Here is a 21710-nt window from a genome sequence, read left to right as displayed (position 1 = left end):
GTAGCGTGCCACTCGGTGGCGCGCTATGAGCTTGTAGATCTGCTATTTTTCAATAGCTAAATTATAACGTAATGTTTAAAACACCAAAAGGGGTTCCCGCCCCAAAATGGGTTGAAGACGTTTACGCCGCGGACAAAGCCAACTCTTGTCGTGACAAATCACGATAATAAACAAAATAAATTGGGCCGGTCAAATAATTAGAAGAAATAAACGGCAGGTTACAACACTTTCTTTGTTGTCTTTCTTCTTTGTAATTATTTGTTTGGTTCAAAATATTGTGTTTGTTGTCATGATTTGTCACGACTCGAGTTGGCTTCGTGCGACGCTTAAAAGGTTATTTAAATAAATACCTTTTGAAATGTCTATGGGGAAAATGCATTGGGAATTATTTCCGGGGCCTGGCGTCGTCATGAAAGGGTGGTGGGACTGCGACGCTCTATAGGCTGGGTTTAAAGCTATTGTAATTCTTTAGGTAGAGGTTGTGAAACTTTGGAGAATTGTAGTTTTAAGACTGACTAGTCTAGTCTTAAACTACTGTAATACAATTTATGGTCTTGAACTATGATCTTTTCCCATTGTGTTTTTTTTGTTTTACATTCCCAGGCTAAGATCTTGAGTGATGTAGGAGGAGTGGTCCTTGCCAACGCATGTGGACCCTGCATCGGACAGTGGGACAGGTACATTATGTTGTTTTACCTCATTCTTTATAGAGCGTCGCAGTCCCGCCCCCTTTTCAGAACGACGAGTGGCCCAGGAAATGATTCTCCATTCATTTTCTCCATAGGCTTTTCAAAAAGTATTTATATAAAGACGGTTACGCCGCGGACAAAGCCAACTCGGATCGTGACAAATCATGACAATAATTACAATGTTTTGGGCCGATCAAATAATTAGTAAGAAGAAAAACACTCTATTGCGACACTCTATTCATAAGTCCTGTTTTTTACGAAGTTCTAAGTGTCTGTACCGAGTGATTGAGGGACAAAGCTTTGACGATGAAGCAGAACAAGAAATGGTGCAGTTCCACACATCACTGACCTGACCTTGCCATTATGCTCTGTCTTACATCACTGACCTGACCATTATGCTCTCTGTCTTACATCACTGACCTGACCTTGCCATTATGCTCTCTGTCTTCACTGACATCACTGACCTGACCTTGCCATTATGACATCACTGACCTGACCTTGCCATTATGCTCTCTGTCTTCACTGACATCACTGACCTGACCTTGCCATTCTGCTCTCTGTGTTCTTCAGGAGGGATGTGAAGAAAGGAGAGAAGAACACCATCGTCACGTCCTACAACAGGAACTTCACAGGCAGGAACGATGCCAACCCCGCCACCCACGCCTTCGTCACCTCCCCCGAGGTAAATAGTAACCCATTAAAAAATAAGTCTTCTGAAAGAATATATATTCAAAGATTTGTGCCGCATTTTCACGATTTTTCAAAAATAGCAGACCTACAAGCCACCGAGTGGCACGCTACGAGCTTGTAGGTCTGCTATTTTTGAAAAATCGTGAAAATGAGGCACACATCTTCAGAGCGAACATTTTATTGTTTTTATTGTATTAAATGGGTTAAAGAACACTTTGTCACTAATGGTACCCCCTTGGCTCCCTAGATCGTCACTGCTATGGCCATTGCTGGCACCCTGGACTTCAACCCCGAGACCGACTACCTGACAGCCGCCAACGGAGAGAAGTTCATGTTTGAGCCCCCCAGCGGAGACGAACTCCCCACCAAGGACTTTGACCCCGGCCAGGACACCTACCAATACCCACCGGCCGACGGCAGCTCTGTGAAGGTGAGTTCACTTCACGGTAGTGCTGTCGCCTCACAGCTAGAAGGTCCTGGGTTCGATTCCCGCTCGGGAGAGCTGTGGGTGCTGGCGGCGTGTTTCCTCCTCCGCGTCATCAGTGCCCATACCCGAAGGCAGGGGTTGGCGAAAGGGCCTTTCTGTGTGGAGTTTGCATGTTCTCCCCGTGTCCCCTAGGGTAGGTACCCTCACAAAAAACATGCAGTAATCCTGGTCACTAAACTGCCTCCCCCTGGCCAGCCGGGGCGCCTGATGAAGGGGAAAGGAACTGGTTGGAATAACGTGTTCCTTCCACGCGCTACGTCCAACCAGGGAAACTCCCCCCTGTCAGGTGTAAAGGAGCAACTTGGACACACTTGGCATGAAGGAAGCATGAGTTCAAGTCCGTTGCTCTCCCCTTGTCCCCCATATATGGGGACTAGGTTGGTGGAGGGTGTGTAGAGCCCAGGATCACATTAGATGATTGACACAGCGGTGAAAAATGGGTTACAAAATCGTGGGATAAAAAATATATAATTAAAAACAAAAGAAGAAAGGGGGCGGGACTGTGACGCTCTATAGTCACATGATGTAAGTAGGATGCAAAGAGTGCTTCAAAGAAAGTGCTTCAAAGAAACCAGGATGCCAGGTAAGCATCAAACCTAAACGACACACAAACAAATCTATACCAAAACGTATCCATTATAGACCCAGTATAACTAGCACAAAAAAGGTGACTAAGCATAATGAATAATTCATATGACTCCTTAATAATGTATATGGTATAATTAATTTATGCATGATCTTAAAATACTGTGTTTTTTGCGGTCTGCTATGTCTTTGAGAAGAAATCCTCCTTTCCTGTGACTCACATAGGTTTTTCTGTACCTGTGCACTGCTATTAACAATTATACAGTAATATTATTTTTTACTACCATGCCTTGTTCCATTAACCTATTCTGAACGGGAACCCATTTTGGTGTCGGCATCATGTCATGCTTTAGCTATTGAGAAATAGCAGATCTACGAGCTCATAGCGCGCCACCGAGTGGCGCGCTACGAGCTTGTAGGTCTGCTATTTTTGAAAAAATCGAAGAACGACTGACATTTTTAGAATCTGATCTCGGGTCAGAATGGGTTAAGGATGAGTACCTAAAGTATATAAAAACCTAGATGATGACGGTATAGGTGTTTGTGAGAGCAGACGTGTCGTTTTGGTTTGAGAGGGAGGAGGTGAAGTTTGAGATATCGTAGCTATTTTATTTGCCCCACCCCCCCCCCACCCCCCCCATCGCAGAGCCCCCTCTATAGTAATAAAAGGGTACTGAAAATGGACTTGGTCTTTGAACTGAACTTTGCACTATTACATTGCACCAGCACTATTGCACTTGGGTTATTGTACAGTGTGGTTATTTATTTGATGCCAGTGGTGAAGCTCTAAACTGAATTTCGTTGTTTCATGCAAGCAATGACAAATAAATATCTATCTATCTATCTGTCTAGCTATCTAGCTAGCTATCTATAGCTATTTATTGAGGCATCGACCTACGCGTTGCGGTCCACGCATGTCTTACCAGGGTATCAAATTTGCACTTGAGTACTCTTATAGGCACCTCCTGGCTTACACGACAAATTAAAATACATTAATTTCATCTGCAAGTACATAAAATGCAAATGTACAATGCAGTGCACAGTAAAAGACTCCTTGTTCATTATTCAATTATAAGTCTACAATTTGTTTGTTAAATTAACCCGTAAAGATTTTACCGTGTGAGAGGCACTTGAAGCGCTTTTATCTTTTCTTTCTTTTTTTTAAAACATTTTTTATCCCAAGATTTTGTAACCCATTTTTCACCCCTGTGTCAATTATCTAATGTGATCCCCATATATGGGGGACATGGGGAGAGCAACGGACTTGAACTCATGCTTCCTTCATGCCTGAGTGTCCAAGTTGCTCCTTTACACCTGACAGGGGGGAGTTTCCCTGGTTGGACGTAGCGCGTGGAAGGAACACGTTATTCCAACCAGTTCCTTTCCCCTCCATCAGGCGCCCCGGCTGGCCAGGGGGAGGCCAGGATTACTGCATGTTTTTTGTGAGGGTACCTACCCTAGGGGACACGGGGAGAACATGTGAGGGTACCTACCCTAGGGGACACGGGGAGAACATGTGAGGGTACCTACCCTAGGGGACACGGGGAGAACATGTGAGGGTACCACTACCTACCCTATAGGGGACACGGGGAGAACATGTGAGGGTACCTACCCTATAGGGGACACGGGGAGAACATGTGAGGGTACCTACCCTAGGGGACACGGGGAGAACATGTGAGGGTACCACTACCTACCCTATAGGGGACACGGGGAGAACATGTGAGGGTACCTACCCTATAGGGGACACGGGGAGAACATGTGAGGGTACCTACCCTAGGGGACACAGGGAGAACATGCAAACTCCACACAGAAGCCCTTTTATCTAATGAATGTGTTGTTGAACCTCTGAAAGGTGGATGTGATCTAATGAATGAATGAATGTGTGTCGTTGAACCTCTGAAAGGTGGACGTGAGCCCCACCAGCAACCGCCTGCAGCTGCTGGAGCCGTTCGACAGGTGGCACGGGAAGGACCTGGAGGACATGAAGGTCCTCATCAAGGTAAGGGAGACCACCTCTTCTCACTGAGGAAAACTAAGCTATGATGACTAAAACTAAGACTAAATATACTCACAATTTCGTCAGCAAATAAAAAACTAGACTAAAATGTTAGGAAGGGACTAGTGGACAAGAGATCCAGTATAAGTCATTTTTCACTTGGTTGCATGCTGAAAATAGCAGATCTACAAGCTCACAACGCGTCGCACTGCGACGCGTTGTGAGCTTGTAGATCAAGTGTAGATCAAGTGTAAAAACAGTCATTACGACGGCATGAAGGCCTGCCAAAATGTCAAGGCCTGTCAAGGGAAACGACAAAGGACTCAAATAAAAGAGAAGGTATCCTTAAATGTGATGGATTAGAACAGGATTTGTATTGAAACCAGGGTGCATGGGTTAGGTTACAACATGGCATACTTTTCAATGAAAACAACAAAAGGTAGAGCGGCAGAGCGATTACATACATGAGTCCATGCAAAGACGGCAGCCTGGTGTCTTCGCCCCGGCTGGAAAAATCCAACTGAAGCCCTGGAAACGTTTTGTCGGTTTGATTTTATTCATCCAACTGAACTGACTCGGCTGAAACGGTGGAAAAAAACAATATACAAACCCTTTGCAAAGACGGGTCCATTTGGTTACTCTCCCAATTACTGGATCTACAGCCAATCGGTGTGCGACGCAAGCTAAATTACTTTTTTTTTTTTACCAATGCTGACCTGCGCTCCAAAATAAAGAGATTGATGCACCTGTAAACGGATATACTGTATATCTTCAGGTTTGAATGCACCTTCACTGCGACTAAAAGCATCAACCTGTATGAATGAGGCATCCCTAAATAGTTCCTCATCATGTTCCCGGTGTGTAAGGACTGTGTGAAATGAATGGTGTACTGAACCACTATGATGAAACGTTATTATCATTATAGTTAGTTACTGGGCAGAGTGAGGTCTAGCCAACACCAACTCGGGATTCCTGGATCGCTGCCCTCCGCATTTTCCTATCTAAAAATCAGGTTCTAGTAGTTCTGTAGTGTTGTTAGCTAAGCCGTTGCACCGCAGTATGTCTACGTAGGTGGTACGGGTATACGATCTTTCCCCCTCCTGGCTTTGCCCTGGGTTTGGCTCCCATAGAGTTAATTTACTTGCCTCTAGTTCTGGGTGTCTGACGCAGTGCCCTGCCAGCCTCATCCTTCTCTCTCTGACTTTGTCAAATGGTTGCTTGAAAACCAAAGCTTGCAACCATTCATGATTATTTTAGGTGCACTTCTTTTGTATGCTGTGTTGGAGAGATTATTAGCGTAAACCTACCCTAATAATAGTTTTATCTAATAGTTTAATCTTTTCTTATTTCTTATTCCTACTAGTCTTATTACGTTTGAAATGTACTAGGTATTTGTATGCTATATGTCCTGAATGTCAGTCCTGTTTGTATTGTTTGATGTCTGGGGACTGCAGATGGAAATTAGCAAGTCTTGCAAAATCTGGTATATTTACAAATAAACGAATAAAGTAAAGTAAGTAAAGTCTGTGACCCGTGGTACGTAGGTCCCGGTCCCCAATTTAATTATATTATAATGTTTTCAAACTTTTTCCTCCTCTTCCCACCTCCTTCTCCCACCTCTACATCATCTCCTTCCCACTCCTCTTCCTCTGCAGGTGAAAGGCAAGTGCACCACGGACCACATCAGCGCCGCCGGGCCCTGGCTGAAGTTCCGCGGCCACCTGGACAACATCTCCAACAACATGCTGATCGGCGCCGTCAACATCGAGAACGACGGCATCAACAAGATCAAGAACCAGCTGACCGCGGACTACGGAGGCGTGCCGGACGTGGCCCGTCACTACAAGGTGAGGCCCGCCAAGCACCTGAAACCGTATGTGGTCCTTTTGGGTTCCATTTGTACACTCATCCAGGTTAACCCATTCTGACCTGAGATCAGATTCTAAAAATGTCTTCTACATCCTGACAGTTTTCATTCTGACCTGAGATCAGATTCTAAAAATGTCTTCTACATCCTGACAGTTTTCTGAAAAAACTATGTTTCTATGTCAGTGGTTCTTCGATTTTTCAAAAATAGCAGACCTACAAGCTCGTAGCGCGCCACTCGGTGGCGCGCTATGAGCTTGTAGATCTGCTATTTTTCAATAGCTAAAGCATAACATAATGATAACATGAAAAGGGGTTCCCGCGCCAAAATGTGTTAAATTAACTCAAAGGATTTTATGATGTACTCTGTTGTTATATGACTGCGTACCTACTTAACCCATTTAGGACTAAGGCCGATTCTAAAAACACCTTCTTCTAAATACTGACCTATGTTTTCAAAAAATTCAAAAATGTTATTTTGCTTACTGAACAATTAGCCCAAAAGGGGTTCCCGTCCAGAAGGGGTATAAAACACCAAAAGAGGTTAATTTATAACAAACATAAAATTAGCTGAACTATGCACTCACAATGCCTCGCGATACGATGCATTGTGAGCTTGTAAATTGGCTGCGTTTTGCACACATCATAAAATGTGACTAACTTTGACTGAGGGACTGCCATTGGATATTTTTTAATTTGTCATATGAAAGCAGGGAATCATAGCTTCAAATTGACATTGGTTGTTCAGTTTGGCCCACCAGTTTTGGAGATATGATTTATAGAGTAATGTCTTGCAGAGAAACAGCGAGTTGAGAAAACAGGCTTGAAAGGTTCACTTGAAAGGGTCTCTAACATCACACCTAGCTTCATCTTTAAGCATTTATTTCATATTTACATGTCGATTTCAGCTCTGACACTTATTTCAGACATGCTCTAGTATGTGACGAGTCTGCCTGTGCCATTAACTCATTTTGAAAAGCTGTAATTTGCGCGGCGGCAGTCTCTCAGTCAGATTATGGTCACACATGATAAACTATATAATTGGGCTTAATCCTTGATATTTTGGCATGTTATCTCTCTGCCACTTCACTTCCCCCCACCAATGCCTATAATTCTGATCTCATGCCCCCCCCAGGCTAACGGAGTGAACTGGGTGGTGGTTGGAGATGAGAACTATGGAGAGGGTTCTAGCAGAGAGCACGCTGCCCTGGAGCCCAGACACCTGGGAGGACGCGCCATCATCGTCAAGAGCTTCGCCAGGATTCACGGTGGGTTGCTTTGAAACATGAATCTACATCAACGCATTCAGTGTTGTTTTTGTCGACTAAAACTAAGACGAAACATGTTTGTCGCAATGTCGCCTACCTTTTTAGACCCATTCTGACCTGAGATCAGATTCTAAAAATGTCTTCTACATCCTGACAGTTTTCTGAAAAAGCTATGTTTCTATGTCAGTGGTTCTTGAATTTTTCAAAGATAGCAGACCTACAAGCTCGTAGCGCGCCACTCGGTGGCGCGCTATGAGCTTGTAGATCTGCTATTTTTCAATAGCTAAAGCATGACATAATGCTAACACCAAACTAAGCTATGATGACTAAAACTAAGACTAATCTAGACGATTTCGTCAACAGATAGAAACTAGACTATAATGTTGGGAAGGGACTTGTGGACAAGAGATCCAGTATAAGTAAAAGACATTTTACACTTGGTTGCATGCTGAAAATAGCAGATCTACAAGCTCAGCGCGACGCGTTGTGAGCTTGTAGATCGGCTATTTTCAGCAAGTGTAAAATCAGTCATTACAACATTACATCCAGGCCCACCAGAATACATTTTAGTCGACTAAATCAACTGTAGATTTAGTCAACTAAAATCTTATGACTAAAACTACAGTAAATGAAAACTATTCAAGAGACTAGGACTAAAATCAAAATTTGCAGTTATCCTTATTGCCTTCTCATGATGCCTTCTCTTCAGAGAATACATAATTAATTTCACTTTGAAAAGTCAAATGTATAGTATTGCTAATGGAGCAATGACCACTATCATTGGCAGTGACAAATATCCCCAGTTTTAGCTTATTTTTCACACGGTGACAGAAGCATTGTCCTTGTTTATGGGGAAATGGAGAGGATTGCATAAGAACCTTATCTAGACAAGGTCTGATCATTTCATAGGAAAGGTACAACCAAGGATATCTTCCTCACATACTGTACATCTGTGAGTAGATGAGCATGGTACATTCTCTGACCTGAGATCAGATTCTAAAAATGTCTTCTACATCCTGACTGTTTTCTGAAAAAGCTATGTTTCTATGTCGTTCTTCGATTTTTCAGAAAATAGCAGACCTACAAGCTCGTAGCGCGCCGCTCGTAGCGCGCCACTCGGTGGCGCGCTATGAGCTTGTAGATCTGCTATTTTTCAATAGCTAAAGCACAACATAATGCTAACACCAAAAGGGGTTCCCGCCCCAAAATGGGTTTTAAACGTAGGGAATTACATTTAAAGGTTTTCAGCCTGGGCTCAAGAAATCGATTTTAACCCATGTTCGCGGCCATGGATTTTATGAAGTTTTAATGGAGGCTGTAAAATCATTATGAGGCCTGTTTGCACAAGAGAATGAGACAGGCCTGGAATAAATATCATTCTCTCTCTCTCTCTCTCATGCGCACGTTCAGAATATAATGTGTGCATTGTTCTCAATGACCTTGTGCTGCACAACGTAATGGAGCCGTTCTACTCGAGCTGAGAGCCCTTCTCTGTTTACAAAATGGGAGTTAAATATGACACATGTCACCGCCACCCTCCCTACCTGCTTCCTTTTCTCTTAAAGGTAATGCTCCTGTGTATACATGTGTGTAATCTGGCACCACTGCCGTATCAGGCACAAGTAGTCATTACGTCATTTGCTGCGACGGTGCGTACGCATCGAAAATGCTGGGACGGTGCATACGAGTCCCGGGGCGAAACTAGTACTTGCGCGCTCTGCTTGCGCAAGTAAATACACTGACAATTTCGTCAGCAAATAAAAACTAGACTAAAATGCCAGGAAGGGACTAGTGGACAAGAGATCCAGTGTAAGTCATTTTACACTTGGTTGCGTGCTGAAAATAGCCGATCTACAAGGTCATAACATAGGCCATCACGTTTGCCTTAGTTTCCACTTCCCCGTCCGTTTTTACGTTCTTGTTCTCTTTTCCCACAGAGACCAACCTGAAGAAGCAGGGCCTGCTGCCTCTGACCTTCTCTGACCCCAGCGACTATGACAAGATCCGCCCTGACGACCACATCTCCATCATGGGACTCAAATCCTTCACTCCCGGCAAGGTGAGCAGGCTTTTAACCCATTTTGGGGCGGGAACCCCTTTTGGTGTTAGCATTACGCTATGCTTTAGCTATTGAAAAATAGCAGATCTACAAGCTCATAGCGCGCCACTCGGTGGCGCGCTATGAGCTTATAGGTCTGCTATTTTTTGAAAAATCGAAGGAACGACTGACATAGAAACATAGCTTTTTCAGAAAGCTCTCAGGATGTAGAAGACATTTTTAGTATCTGATCTCGGGTCAGAATGGGTTCCACACACACCTCTAATGGTTCTTCTCAAAGGCCCCACGGCTCAACAAAGCACAACATGGCCCCAATGTGGCTTTGGCTAAAAGCTGTACAGACTGTAACTGTACCTCCTGTGTGATAAAAGTTGTACAGTTTGTACCTCCTGTGTGTGATTCTCTGCCATGTTTGCTTTTTGTACGTTATTTCCCTTTGCCCAGGGGGGGGCCAGGTGGGCATAACTCAAAACCATGCCTTTTGAAGAAAAGGAATCTGTAATAAATGAAATACCCCCACAAATCATCTTCTGTGTCTCCCCCTGTCTTCCTCATAGCCCCTGACGGCGGTGCTCAAACACAGCGACGGCAGCCAGGAGTCCATCGCTCTGAACCACACCTTCAACGACAGGCAGATCGAGTGGTTCCAAGCCGGCTCCGCCCTCAACAGGATGAAGGAGCTCCAGTGATTGGATGAGAGCGGAGGAGAGGCGGTGGCCTGAAGGGGCCAATGGGGGGGGGGGGGGGTCGGGGGGCGATGTCCCAGGACATTATGCGCCTGGAGAGGCTAAAGGGGAGGGGCTTCACCAGGGAGGAAGAGATGATGGGGATTGATTGGTAGATGGTTGATAGATGTCCTAATGTCTGTGTACGAGACAAGCACCACAATCAAAACATGACACACACACACACACACACACACACACACACACAATGTCGCTGTACAAATGAAAAGCGCACACGCACACACACAGATTAATGTGGAAGCGACACCGGTCGCACCCAAACACGCACAAATCCACATCACTGGCATCGCTTTTGTCTGCACTACACTGTCGCTGTTCTAGGCAGCGTTGGTAATGTCGGCAGCAATCATTGGTTTGGTTTCTAATTGTTGTACGTTTCTGTTCATTCCTACCTCGTGCGCGCGCACGGCACGCACGGCACGCACACCTAAACTAGCTCACGCCTCACACTCCGTCCTTCCATGTGTTTCTTTCTGCTCATTCCGCGTGTCTCTGACATTTTTAATTCATTCCATCCAAAAACGATTCAACGCGTTTAATGATATGTTGATTTATTACAATTCCATTATCACTGGACATGTCCATGTATAGTTCAACCAAGGTGTATAATTAATAACGTCATGTAGATTTTCTGTGGGTTTTCTGTACAACCTAATGGTAAAGAGTCCTAATGGCCTGTACAGTATATTGGCTATACACTGCCCATGTAGTGGATGTTTAGTGTAAGTCCTGACTGGGTTTTGGTAGCTGTTATTCACAACAAGAGACAAGTACGTCTCCACACGGTCACTGAATGAGTGCCGTAATTGGAGTCGGACATCTTGGCTATGAGAGTGTAAGAGCTACAAGACCACCTGCATGAATTTAATTTGTTGTGGTTTCAACAGTCACATTACAGCTTCTAGACTAACTAAAAAAACAACGTTATTTGGATACTGCCATAATACTATCAGTGAAACCATTGGCCTCCATGGCCATTATATTAATGTACCACAACACCTCTGCATCGGAGGTGTTGTGAGTGTATCACCGTATGTCTCTAAAAAAGAAAATGCTTTTGCTCCAGTTTGTGGCTCACGACGTCACTCCGAAGCACTCCAGCCAACACTCCGATGTTAGTATGCTCCATTTCCTGTGGTCTTTCTTTCTGTCTCTCTCTGCTGTTGCATGACTCGTACTGTAGGACTGTTGAACCAGAATACAACCTGCTGCTGTGTTTGTGTTGGTCTAGTGGCCATATTGTCTCTTTTTGTACCCCGTCCATTCATGTCCACATCCCCCCCATTCGCCTGTTGTCCTGTGCTCGTCCCGTCCGTGTCTCGCTTTTGGCTGTCACCAGTCATTAGACGTCTTCACTCCCATTCCCTGACCCTGTTTAATAGGGGATTGTGTTTTGTGTCACTATAGTTAACGTTGTTAACGGGGAGATATGGAGGAATGTTTGTGCTCGACTTGAAATGAATGCGAGTTTTGTCAGCTTAGGGTTTGGTCTCTCATCATCAGTAGCCTCGGGAGAGAGAGAGACCCTATTGTCGTCTTACGGAAACTTAACGCACAATTAAGTGTTCAGACACCTGTACACTAGGCACTGTGTAATATATATATATATATATATATATTAGGAAAGTAGTTGTATGTGTGCTTTGCCATTATGCTGTATTGTTTAACCTTCGACCATTTATTTATCTCCCAATTTAATATTATATTCCTGTGTATTATATATATATAGTCCCCCTTCTGCTGTCCCTACAGTTGGTCAATCGCGTGTCTTCTCTGATACGTGTGTTTGTTTGTTTGTATGCCCGGCCAAGCCAGAGGCACTGCAGAGGATTCAAGATTCAAACCCCTACTCTAGTCTCCATGGTGGTGGGCAGGAACTTTGCTCCTGCGACCACCTTGCTTTCTTTATCCTTTTGTGTAGATATATATATATATACCCCACTCCAATCGTTGTGTGTGATATTGTGGCTGAGATGAGATATTGACAATACATTCGGTACAAAGGCAAATATAAAGATTAGCTCTCATTCGGTGTTGATGTTGGCCTACAGTCTTGCGACGGTATGATTATGTTTTCTAAATGTTTCCATTTGCACTTGTGGCTGGTCGTCGGCGCTACTATAACCAAGTGATTTGTTTTAAAAGTGTGGTCTGTCCAGTGTCCACTGGACCACTGATAACCACATGTCTGTCCACTGGACCACTGGTCTGTCCACTGGTCTGTCCATTGGACCACTGATGACCACATTATGTCTGTCCATTGGACCACTGATGACCACATCATGTAGAATCATGTCTGCATATCTGTTCCAGTCTCCACTAACTGCTGCAGAATTCTGTTGAATGACAAATGGAGAAATCCCAGAATATATATATATTAATCACAGATTTCGGACCTGTGTGTACAGTAAATAGTGCAATATACAGTATATATATATATGTATAGCTTAACTTTGTATAGGGGTGTGTACATACTAAATAAAATAATATATGTGTATATATATAAGAGCGAGAGATGTGCTGTTACTGCTGTATGCTGCCTGTCTAAATGCAGAGCCTTTCACTCTGTCACGCGTTTTGTAAAATACTGTGATCTAGATTCAATCTTAACCAAATGGTTTTGTGGCAAATGACCTGTCTGTCACTCGTCCTTCCCTCAGCTTTATTTGTGTTGACGTGAACTGTGGGTTAAGAGTGAGTGAACTGTGGGTTAAGAGTGAACAGTGTTCTGTTCTGGAATTCTGCAAGTTCTGGAATTCTGAACACTGTTGTACTGAATGACAAAGTGTCTCTTGGTATGTTGCTGCATGACTGACATTTTGACCGATTTTGATAAAGGAAGTGGAGTGTTTTTTTTTGTTTGTTTTTTTAGGATTATGTTCAAGTGGTTTCAGATGTGTTAAAAAGTAGTGGTCCCCAGATAAAATAATGTTCACCGGTTTATTGCAGTAATCGCCACAGATGCCTCAATGAAATTGGTCACGGACTCAATCTTCTGGCCCCAAAACGTGTGATATAGTTTTCCACTTTTTTCCACATTTTCCACTTGTTTTCCACTTTTTGGATTTGTTAAGAATTGCTTCAATAATGACATTTCAGAATTCATCCATCATGAACTAACTGGGTATTGTCAACACAGCCTAATTCACTGCAATGCTGTGATTTTTTTTCTCTCTCCTATTGGCTAATTTACAGTAATACAACATCACAAATCATCTTTGTCTCGACAGTACATTCATAACAGGCTCTTGTGAAGCAGTTTGCTGATGTACCGGTACAAATAATACTTTGCTGTTCAGCTGGTTCAAGTCTGTGAGTTTCTGCTTGTTGCTAATGCATTAACGTTGTCCCACAGCGTGTGTACTCGGTGTGTGCTTCATTTGGATAGGATGTCTTCTTTGGATGTACTTTTAACTGTTGAAGATATTTGTCTGACAAGATTTTTTTTTTTTTTCATGCATCTACAGTATGGCAAAATAAATGAGAAATGTAATTAGTTGAGTCAATCAGCTCAGCTGTTGTATAGCAGCTTATTAAACAGTAAAAACAGTAAACCCTTCACTGATTTATTTTAAATGTTGATTCTGTAAATGTAGATGATTTGAATGCTTGAAGGTTTAGAACCTGTTACCTGCAAACCTAAAAGAAATGAGAGATCTCAAACATATTTCCAATTTAAAAGAAATTATACTTACCACTTTAATAAAGATTAAGCTTCCTTTCTGAAGTGGATTGTTTTGTTGAGCCCTTTCATATGTGTTTGAATAGAGGTAGACAGAGATTAATACACACACGTAGAAGTACAATTCTTGAATATTTTAGTAGATGGTTGATGTGTGTGTAAAGACTGTAATGGTTTGTGATACAGCCATGAATGTATAGTGTAAAAATAATCACATGCAATCCTCATGCCAGCCAGAGAGAGGCAGTATTGCGCTACACGGCAGATGGAATCAATGCCGTACGGCGTACGCGAATGACGCAAATAATATGCCGTACGCGGTGAAAAAAAAACTTCCTGTCGAAAAAATAGCTGCATGTTGGTGTTTGTTGCTTTAGTTTGTTGAAGATTCTTACAGTCGCAACTTTCTAAGACTGACATTATCTTAAGTGTCCAGGAACGTGTTAATGGTATTTGTGATTTATAACGTAACAACAATGTCTTGAAGATAAAAAAAAAGGAACAACTGAAACCAAACGTGACGACAGAGACAGACCCAGGTAAGCAAAGTGTGGACTGAGAGTAGTCTGAGATCTGAACCATGCAGCTGAGCCGTGTGTGTACCTTCCAAACGAATGTAGTGAAATTAGCCTAAGATTTAGGCTCTCATCGATGTCTTTCTTTTATCTGTATTGTACTGTGTTTTTGTATGGACGTAGTGATGGGTGTCTGCACATACGTATGCACACATGGCATCAACGCATGGTGTTGTGTGCAGGCACACTACCCTAGCCCCTCTCGGAACCCTCCATAAAGCTTTTCTGATGTCAAACGTCAGTACCATTGGGTTCTGCTTGTAGGGCTAGCACCCTACCCTACACTCTGTCTTTCTTTTATCATTCATTTTTTAAGAGCCTGCCCAGGGACTACAGATGTAATTTAGCTTTGGCTAACTCTGGCCCATTTACATTGATGTGAAAACTGACATGTTGATTAATGAGCTTTGTCCCCCAAATAAATACATAAATAAATGTATTTATCGATTCGATTCTGACATCACTCTGATGTCAGATTCTGACATCACTCTGATGTTAGACTCTGTCAGAACTCAGAATCGATAAATACATCTACAAGAGTCCAACTCTTAGTTGTTGAACTAGGGAGGCTTATGATCAATCATGCAATGTTATTATAACTAACACATGTTACAGTTACACGCATATCTTCCGTGCTATTTCCCCACACACACAGACAGACAGACAGCTCTGCTGAACCAACAACCTCAACCATGTTCGTGGTGGTAGAAATGGTTGACACGGTCAGGATTCCCCCCTGGAATTTCCAACGACAACTCAACGAAGCAATAGCTGAAGAGCTCAACAAGAAATTGGCGAACAAGGTGCGTGTGTGTGTGTGTGTGTGTGTGTGTGTGTGTGTGTCAGTGTGTGTGCGCCATCATGTGGTGCACTGGTGGCACATACAGTACTAGTACATAATATGCTTTGATTTAAATATTTATTAACAGTTTGCAGAATTACAGTACATTTCAAGCACAAACTCAATACAAAGAACTGTTAACTGTGAGTGGACGACCCAATTAAGCATTACACTTGTTTACAACAGGGTCCACCATGTTCAATTCATCAAAACATTTAGAGACGTACGAATAGACACTTCTTTGCTTCTGTCCAAAACTCTTATCAGGAGCCTAGGATTAAAAAAAAAAAAAATACCCTAGATACGTTCGACTCTGTAGTATAATGAATCATCATGAATCAATAATCATTTTACGACACACAAAAAGTTAAAATTAATGTTTATCCCCAAAGGTGGTCTACAAAGTTGGTCTCTGTATCTGCTTATATGACATCACCAAACTGGAGGACTCCTATATTTTCCCAGGCGATGGGGCATCTCACACTAAAGGTATTTTTTTTGCGGTTAATATTGTGGTATTTTAGAAGAATAAATTAAATACGATGAATTGTATTTTGTCTAGGCTTATTTTCCCCACATCGTTTTTTTTCTCCATTTCCTACAACTTTGGTTGTAGTATGATATTACTTACTGGGTAATGTCATTTGATTCGATGTGGCCTTTCTTTCTGTCAGTTCATTTCAGGTATGTCGTATTTCACCCTTTCCTTGACGAGATCCTGGTTGGAAAAATCAACTATTGCAGTCAGGAGGGTGTTCACGGTAAGTTGGCATCCTTGGCTGTAAGCGGGTTTTGGTCTGGGACAGCCATGCATTTTGGTCATCATAGCTCCCTGCTTTCAACCGCTAATAATGCCCAAATAGCTGATCTACAAGCTCACAATGTGAACAACACGTCGCAGTGAGTTTGTAGATTTTTGAACGTTTTGAAATTCTTTGAACTGGTGGGAAACCACCAGCGGGAAAGTGTTTTCCTCACAGATGATGATTAAAGTTTCTTTATTAGGAAAAATACCCTAGGGGCTCCCAACAGGGGCTCCCAACACAGATACATGTCACAACATTATTGTACATGTAAACGGTAAAACAAAACAAATTACATACACCTAACATGGACAGGACAAAACATTAAACATTGAAACCTTGAAAACCTTACAACCTCATTACGGCTTTGAATCCAATAATATAATGTAGCACATTATGAAGATTCTATGTCCTATACAGTGAGTGCATAAAATAAAATAAAATAATAATAGTAATACAAAATAAAATAATGAAATAAAGGAATAAACATGGTGATATAATGGCATATTTACCTACAAATAGACCTGCATTGCCTATTAGGCTCCCAGTCTACAGGTCTTGCACTCAAGTTGCTTTTATGTTGTGTGTCCTCCTATTCATAGCCAGGGTTAACTAAAATATAGAGCTGGGACTCGATTAAAAAAATTAATCTAATTAATCAGAGGCTTTGCGATTAATTAATCTAGATTGATCGCATTTTAATCGCATATCAATATTCAACCCGAGAACAGCGAGAAACCTTTTTTTTAAATGTTTTTTGGTATCCCAGTGAATCAACGAATAGTGGAAAAGAATTAGTAACAGTAACAAGTACATCTCAGTGACATCACAAAGCTGTACTTACTTCATATTGTTACTGTTTTTTGTCAGACCTCCAGTTCTAGGCAACACAAAATGGGGTGACTTTTTTATTATTTCCAGTTTTCAGTACTATAGAAAAGCGCCCAGTGAGAAACGTTCCGCGGTGAAAAAAAAGGTGCGATTAATTTATCTGTAGTTAATTAATCTAAATTAATTGCAATTAGTCCCGGCCCTACTAAAATACCATTTGAGCAAATCAATTAAGAGTGGAAAAACACCAGTAACCTCAAACCATTACATGGTTTGATCCAGAAATCCATCAGTCTAAATGAGGGTTACGGTACTGTAAACATGACCTCTCTCTTTCCACCCTTCTGCTACCATCATCACCACTGCCACCTTTCCAGTGACGTAAAAAGCCACTGGTCTAAAACACTGACTGCACTTAACACATTTTGGGTGGAACCCCATTTGGTGTTAGCATTATGCTATGCTTTAGCTATTGAAAAATAGCAGACCTACAAGCTCATAGCGCGCCACAGAGTGGCGCGCTACGAGCTTGTAGGTCTGCTATTTTTGAAAAATCGAAGAACGACTGACATAGAAACATGGCTTTTTCAGAAAACTGTCAGGATGTAGAAGACATTTTTAGAATCTGATCTCGGGTCAGAATGGGTTAATGACCCTTTCTGTTTCACACCCACAGTGACCATGGGCTTCTTCGACGACATCCTCATCCCGCCGGAGGCTCTCCAGCAGCCCGCCAAGTTGTATCCTTTTTTTTGATTGATTGAAATATTTATTAACAGTTTGCAGAATTACAGTACATTTCAAGTACAAACTCAATACAAAGACTGTTAACTGTGAGTGGACGACCCAATTAAGCATTACACTTGTTTACAAGAGGGTCCACCATGTTCAAATCATCAACACATTTAGAGACGTACAAATAGACACTTCTGCTGTATATAGTAAAAAAACAGGAATTCATCATAAAGGGAAAAGAAACATACAGTGAGGGGGGGGATTCAGATTTTACGGGGGCCAGTTTCCAATTGCAGCCGTCCGTAGGTGCCCTTTGAGAGCGGTTTTGAAGGAGTCAAGGGATTTGCATGTCTTAATGACTGTTGGTAGGGCGTTCCACATTTTGGTGGCATAGGAGCGAAAATAATTTTGTCCCTGCCTGCTTCGTATTTGTCATAACAGGGGTACATTTTCACTGTTGTTCCTCACTTTGCAGTCAAATTGTATGCCAACTGACGAGTCAAGTATTGGTACAATTAAGCAATATTACACGAGAGGGTGTGTGTTAACGTGATTATTGCCACGACAGGGATGCGGTCAGGAACGAGACGAAGTCGAGTTCCGCAAGCATCATTGAAGTGGCAATAATCACGTTAAACCACACCCTCGAGTGTAATATTGCAATTCTACAACAGTTACCCTTAAAACTAAGAAAATCGCGGAAAGATTTTTTTTATGACAGATGTAGTCACTACGACCACAAATGTCCCAAGAAACTAGCTAGCCTAGCCACCGAGTTTGCTAGCGCTCTGGGAGAACAGAGCAGCTGAATTCTTTGTTTTGATTAGGTGGTGAATGGTGCTGGTTTAACCCACGGCTATAGAAGGCTGTTTCAACCAATCGGATTGCTTCCTCGAAACGACGCCCCCCTCATCTAGACTGAGTGGCAAAACATTGAGCAGCATGGGAGTGTTGGAGTTTGGAAGCGCTCGTTGGAAATCACTCAACCCACCTGTTCCTAAATGTCACATAATGCAGGAGGCAGCAAAATGTTGTGTTATTGAAAACAAGCACTTCCAAACTCTGACACCTAGAAAAATAATCAAATGCAGGGCATTTCTTGACAGAAAGTAGCTCATAACGTTTCTATGGTGGATTCTTATGAAACAATAACTTTGCAGATAGAGGATAATTCAAGCTTTTCGTACAGCTGCAATGTTGGTGAGTTTAACATTGTTTAATGCAATCAGACAGGACTTTTCTGTTTGGATGAATGGGCTGTCAAGGCCAGAAAGTAGTTTTTTTTGCCACTCAGTGGGCGTTCCCACATAACGTCCAGGTACGATGATGTCACGCGCATATACCCTCTATACATCAAGTCAATCAACCAACCAGTGAAGCTGTGGATATAGCTTTCCTTAATTGAAGCGTGACCCGTTCCTCAGCGACGAGGCGGAGGTGGTGTGGCTGTGGGAGTACGAGACGGACGAGGGGGCTCACGACCTCTACATGGACGGAGGCGAGGAGATCCGCTTCCGGGTCACGGAGGAGATCTTCACGGACACGTCTCCGACGGGCCCGGCTAGCGCCGCCAAGAGCCCGGACGCTGCCGCCGCGCAGCCGGGACAGTCCAGCGCCGCTCCTCCTCCTCCGCCAGTGGAGGAGGAGCCTGTGCAGAAGAAAGAGGCGCCGTACACTCTCCAAGTAAGAACAGAGAGTCTTAACGTTTTGGTGTCAGCATTATGTTATGCTTTAGCTATTGAAAAATAGCAGATCTACAAGCTAGGTCTGCTATTTTTGAGTGGTGCAACCACTCCTACAACCAGCTTGCAATGTCCTCGTACGTGTTTGTGTGTCTGTGTGTCTGTCTGTCTCGTACTTGTTTGTGTGTCCGTGTGAGCATGAGTATGTGACTTTGAAAATAGCAGTAGGGGGCGCCAGAAACAGTGAGAGGGGTAGTGACTCTAATGAGAGAGAGTGAGAGAGGTAGTGACTCTAATGAGAGAGAGAGATAGAGAGAGAGAGAGAGAGGGGGGGGGGGGGATTGCACCACTCAGTTCACACGTGTGTGATTTTTGAAAAATATCGAAGAACGACTGACATAGAAACATGGCTTTTTCAGAAAACTGTCAGGATGTAGAAGACATTTATAGAATCTGATCTCAGGTAAAAACAGGTTAATACTTGACCAGTCCCTCAGGCTCTATACTATAGTAGTGACTTTTATGTTTTCGCTCTACACTAAATATCTTCGATGAAAATGGCTGATCTACAAGTTCACAAGTGTGTATGTAGATCTTCTATTTTCTGTGACGGTTTTTCCACAGAATACAGATGCTGGGGTTTTTATTGATTGATTGGAAATTGTATTCACAGTTTAGTAAAAATGGGTACAGTTAAAACTGCTACGAGGATGAAACCAGAAAAGCACTAAGACTTGTTTACATCGCCTCCATTTTCAATTCATCAGAACATTTAAAGACGTACAGATATACACTTCCATGATAAAAAATAAATAAATACAAATCATCATATATATATATATATATATATATAAAGAAAGTAAAAAGGGAAACACGTGTACAGTACAGTGTTGTTTTTGGCATCAAATTTCTATTTTAGTTTTAGTCTTTGTCTTTTGAATAGTTTTCATTTAGTTTTAGTCACCCGGAATGTCTTAGTGTTAGTCTAGTTTTAGTCGACTAAATGTCATAAGATTTTAGTCGACTAAATCTGCAGGTGATTTAGTCGACTAAATTTCTTTTTGGCGGGCCTTGATGCCGTCGTAATGACTGTTTTTACACTTGCATGCACTTGCATGCAACCAAGTGTAAAATGACTTGTACTGGATCTCTTGTCCACTAGTCCCTTCCTAACATTTTAGTCTAGTTTTTATTTGTTGACGAAATTGTCAGTATATTTAGTCTTAGTCTTAGTCATAGATAGTTTTCGTTTAGTTTCCATTTAGTTTTCGTCAGTGAAAAAAGGTAGTCGACGAACATCTTTCGTCTTCGTTTTAGTCGACGAAAACAACACTGGTACAGTATGGAGTTTAAGTGGTTAAACTAGTTCATTAATTAACCCTAAATAAACCCAAAATGGGGTGTAGTAATATAACAAAAGATTTTCCAGTGGGTCTCTGAATGAACGTGTACACGAGTAGTGTGTCAAAAACATGCATGTATAATATTATTATCAATAATTAATATATGTACGTAATAAAGCAATCATCTGTCTCAGTCACACTTAATAGTGTTTGTTTTTCGTGTGGGTTTTTTTTTTTAGGGCACCATCTGCGAGCCGGGTTTGGGTCTCCTGTCATGGTGGAACAGCTAACGGAAGGACCCAGACAGACCATCGCTGTAGTGGACACTGTAGTGGACATGGACACAGGCAGACCATCACTTTAGTGGACATGTGGACAGACAGACTATCACTGTATGTAGTGGACATACATGTGGAGGATCCAGCATTGAAGAACAGGTTCAGTGCATTGAGAGGAGGAGAACGAGGGAATCGTGAACATGCTGATAAACGGTGGACGTTTCAAGAAGAATCTCAGCTCGATGGACATGACATGGAACGCCTCTTTTTGGAAGCGCTATTATTTTTTTATTTTTGACAGAACAGTTTAACCCATTTTTAGGCGTTGAACCCCTTTTGGTGTTTCAAGCATTCCGTTATACTTTAGCTATTGGAAAATAGCAGATCTACAAGCTCATAGCGCGCCACCGAGTGGCGCGCTATGAACTTGTAGGTCTGCTATTTTAGAAATAGCAGCCGGTTTCCAGACAGAATGGAACTAGAGATGACGTTGTTCATTTCTCTACGTGGTCGACCTGCTGCCATCATGTCGGCTCCCTTTTGTGAAGCTCTTT

General features: G+C 42.4%; 2 protein-coding genes and 1 long non-coding RNA gene across 3 annotated transcripts in view; 2 read left to right on the top strand and 1 right to left on the bottom strand.

Annotated features, from left to right (window-relative positions):
• Nucleotides 1–10374, top strand: part of LOC310869887 (aconitate hydratase, mitochondrial-like) — a 35923-nt gene extending 25549 nt beyond the window's left edge. The window contains exons 11-18 of the mRNA XM_083780859.1: nt 604–677; nt 1260–1371; nt 1627–1809; nt 4355–4450; nt 6103–6294; nt 7449–7581; nt 9519–9640; nt 10198–10374. Coding sequence (XP_083636985.1) covers nt 604–677; nt 1260–1371; nt 1627–1809; nt 4355–4450; nt 6103–6294; nt 7449–7581; nt 9519–9640; nt 10198–10329 — 1044 coding nt within the window. The 3' untranslated portion in view covers nt 10330–10374. The remainder of the gene's footprint in view (nt 1–603; nt 678–1259; nt 1372–1626; nt 1810–4354; nt 4451–6102; nt 6295–7448; nt 7582–9518; nt 9641–10197) is intronic.
• Nucleotides 10375–11319: 945 nt separating this feature from the next.
• On the bottom strand, nt 11320–14014 carry LOC310868786. The gene is made up of 3 exons (XR_014570095.1): nt 12633–14014; nt 12282–12559; nt 11320–12154 (listed from the first exon to the last, which is right to left on the bottom strand). It is a non-coding gene; the product is annotated as an uncharacterized lncRNA (long non-coding RNA).
• A 1299-nt stretch (nt 14015–15313) lies between these two features.
• polr3h (polymerase (RNA) III (DNA directed) polypeptide H) lies at nt 15314–21426 on the top strand. The gene is made up of 6 exons (XM_083778896.1): nt 15314–15446; nt 15877–15973; nt 16159–16245; nt 17795–17858; nt 19278–19536; nt 21118–21426. Exons 1-6 carry the CDS (start codon nt 15336–15338, stop codon nt 21166–21168), a joined length of 669 nt encoding a protein of 222 aa, XP_083635022.1. The 5' UTR covers nt 15314–15335; the 3' UTR covers nt 21169–21426.
• The last annotated feature ends 284 nt before the right edge of the window (nt 21427–21710 follow it).

This window comes from Protomyctophum parallelum, assembly GCF_964188405.1.
Source record: "Protomyctophum parallelum genome assembly, chromosome: 13".
In the NCBI taxonomy this organism is placed as follows: Eukaryota; Metazoa; Chordata; class Actinopteri; order Myctophiformes; family Myctophidae; genus Protomyctophum; species Protomyctophum parallelum.
This window is presented reverse-complemented; position numbering and strand designations above follow the sequence as displayed.

Coding starts and splice junctions, on each gene's coding strand:
- polr3h (XM_083778896.1), top strand. CDS start 15,336: ATGTTCGTGGTGGTAGAAATGGTTGACACGGTCAGGATTCCCCCCTGG. Junction 15,447..15,876: donor ACAAGAAATTGGCGAACAAG/GTGCGTGTGTGT, acceptor TTATCCCCAAAG/GTGGTCTACAAAGTTGGTCT. Junction 17,859..19,277: donor CTCCAGCAGCCCGCCAAGTT/GTATCCTTTTTT, acceptor CCCGTTCCTCAG/CGACGAGGCGGAGGTGGTGT.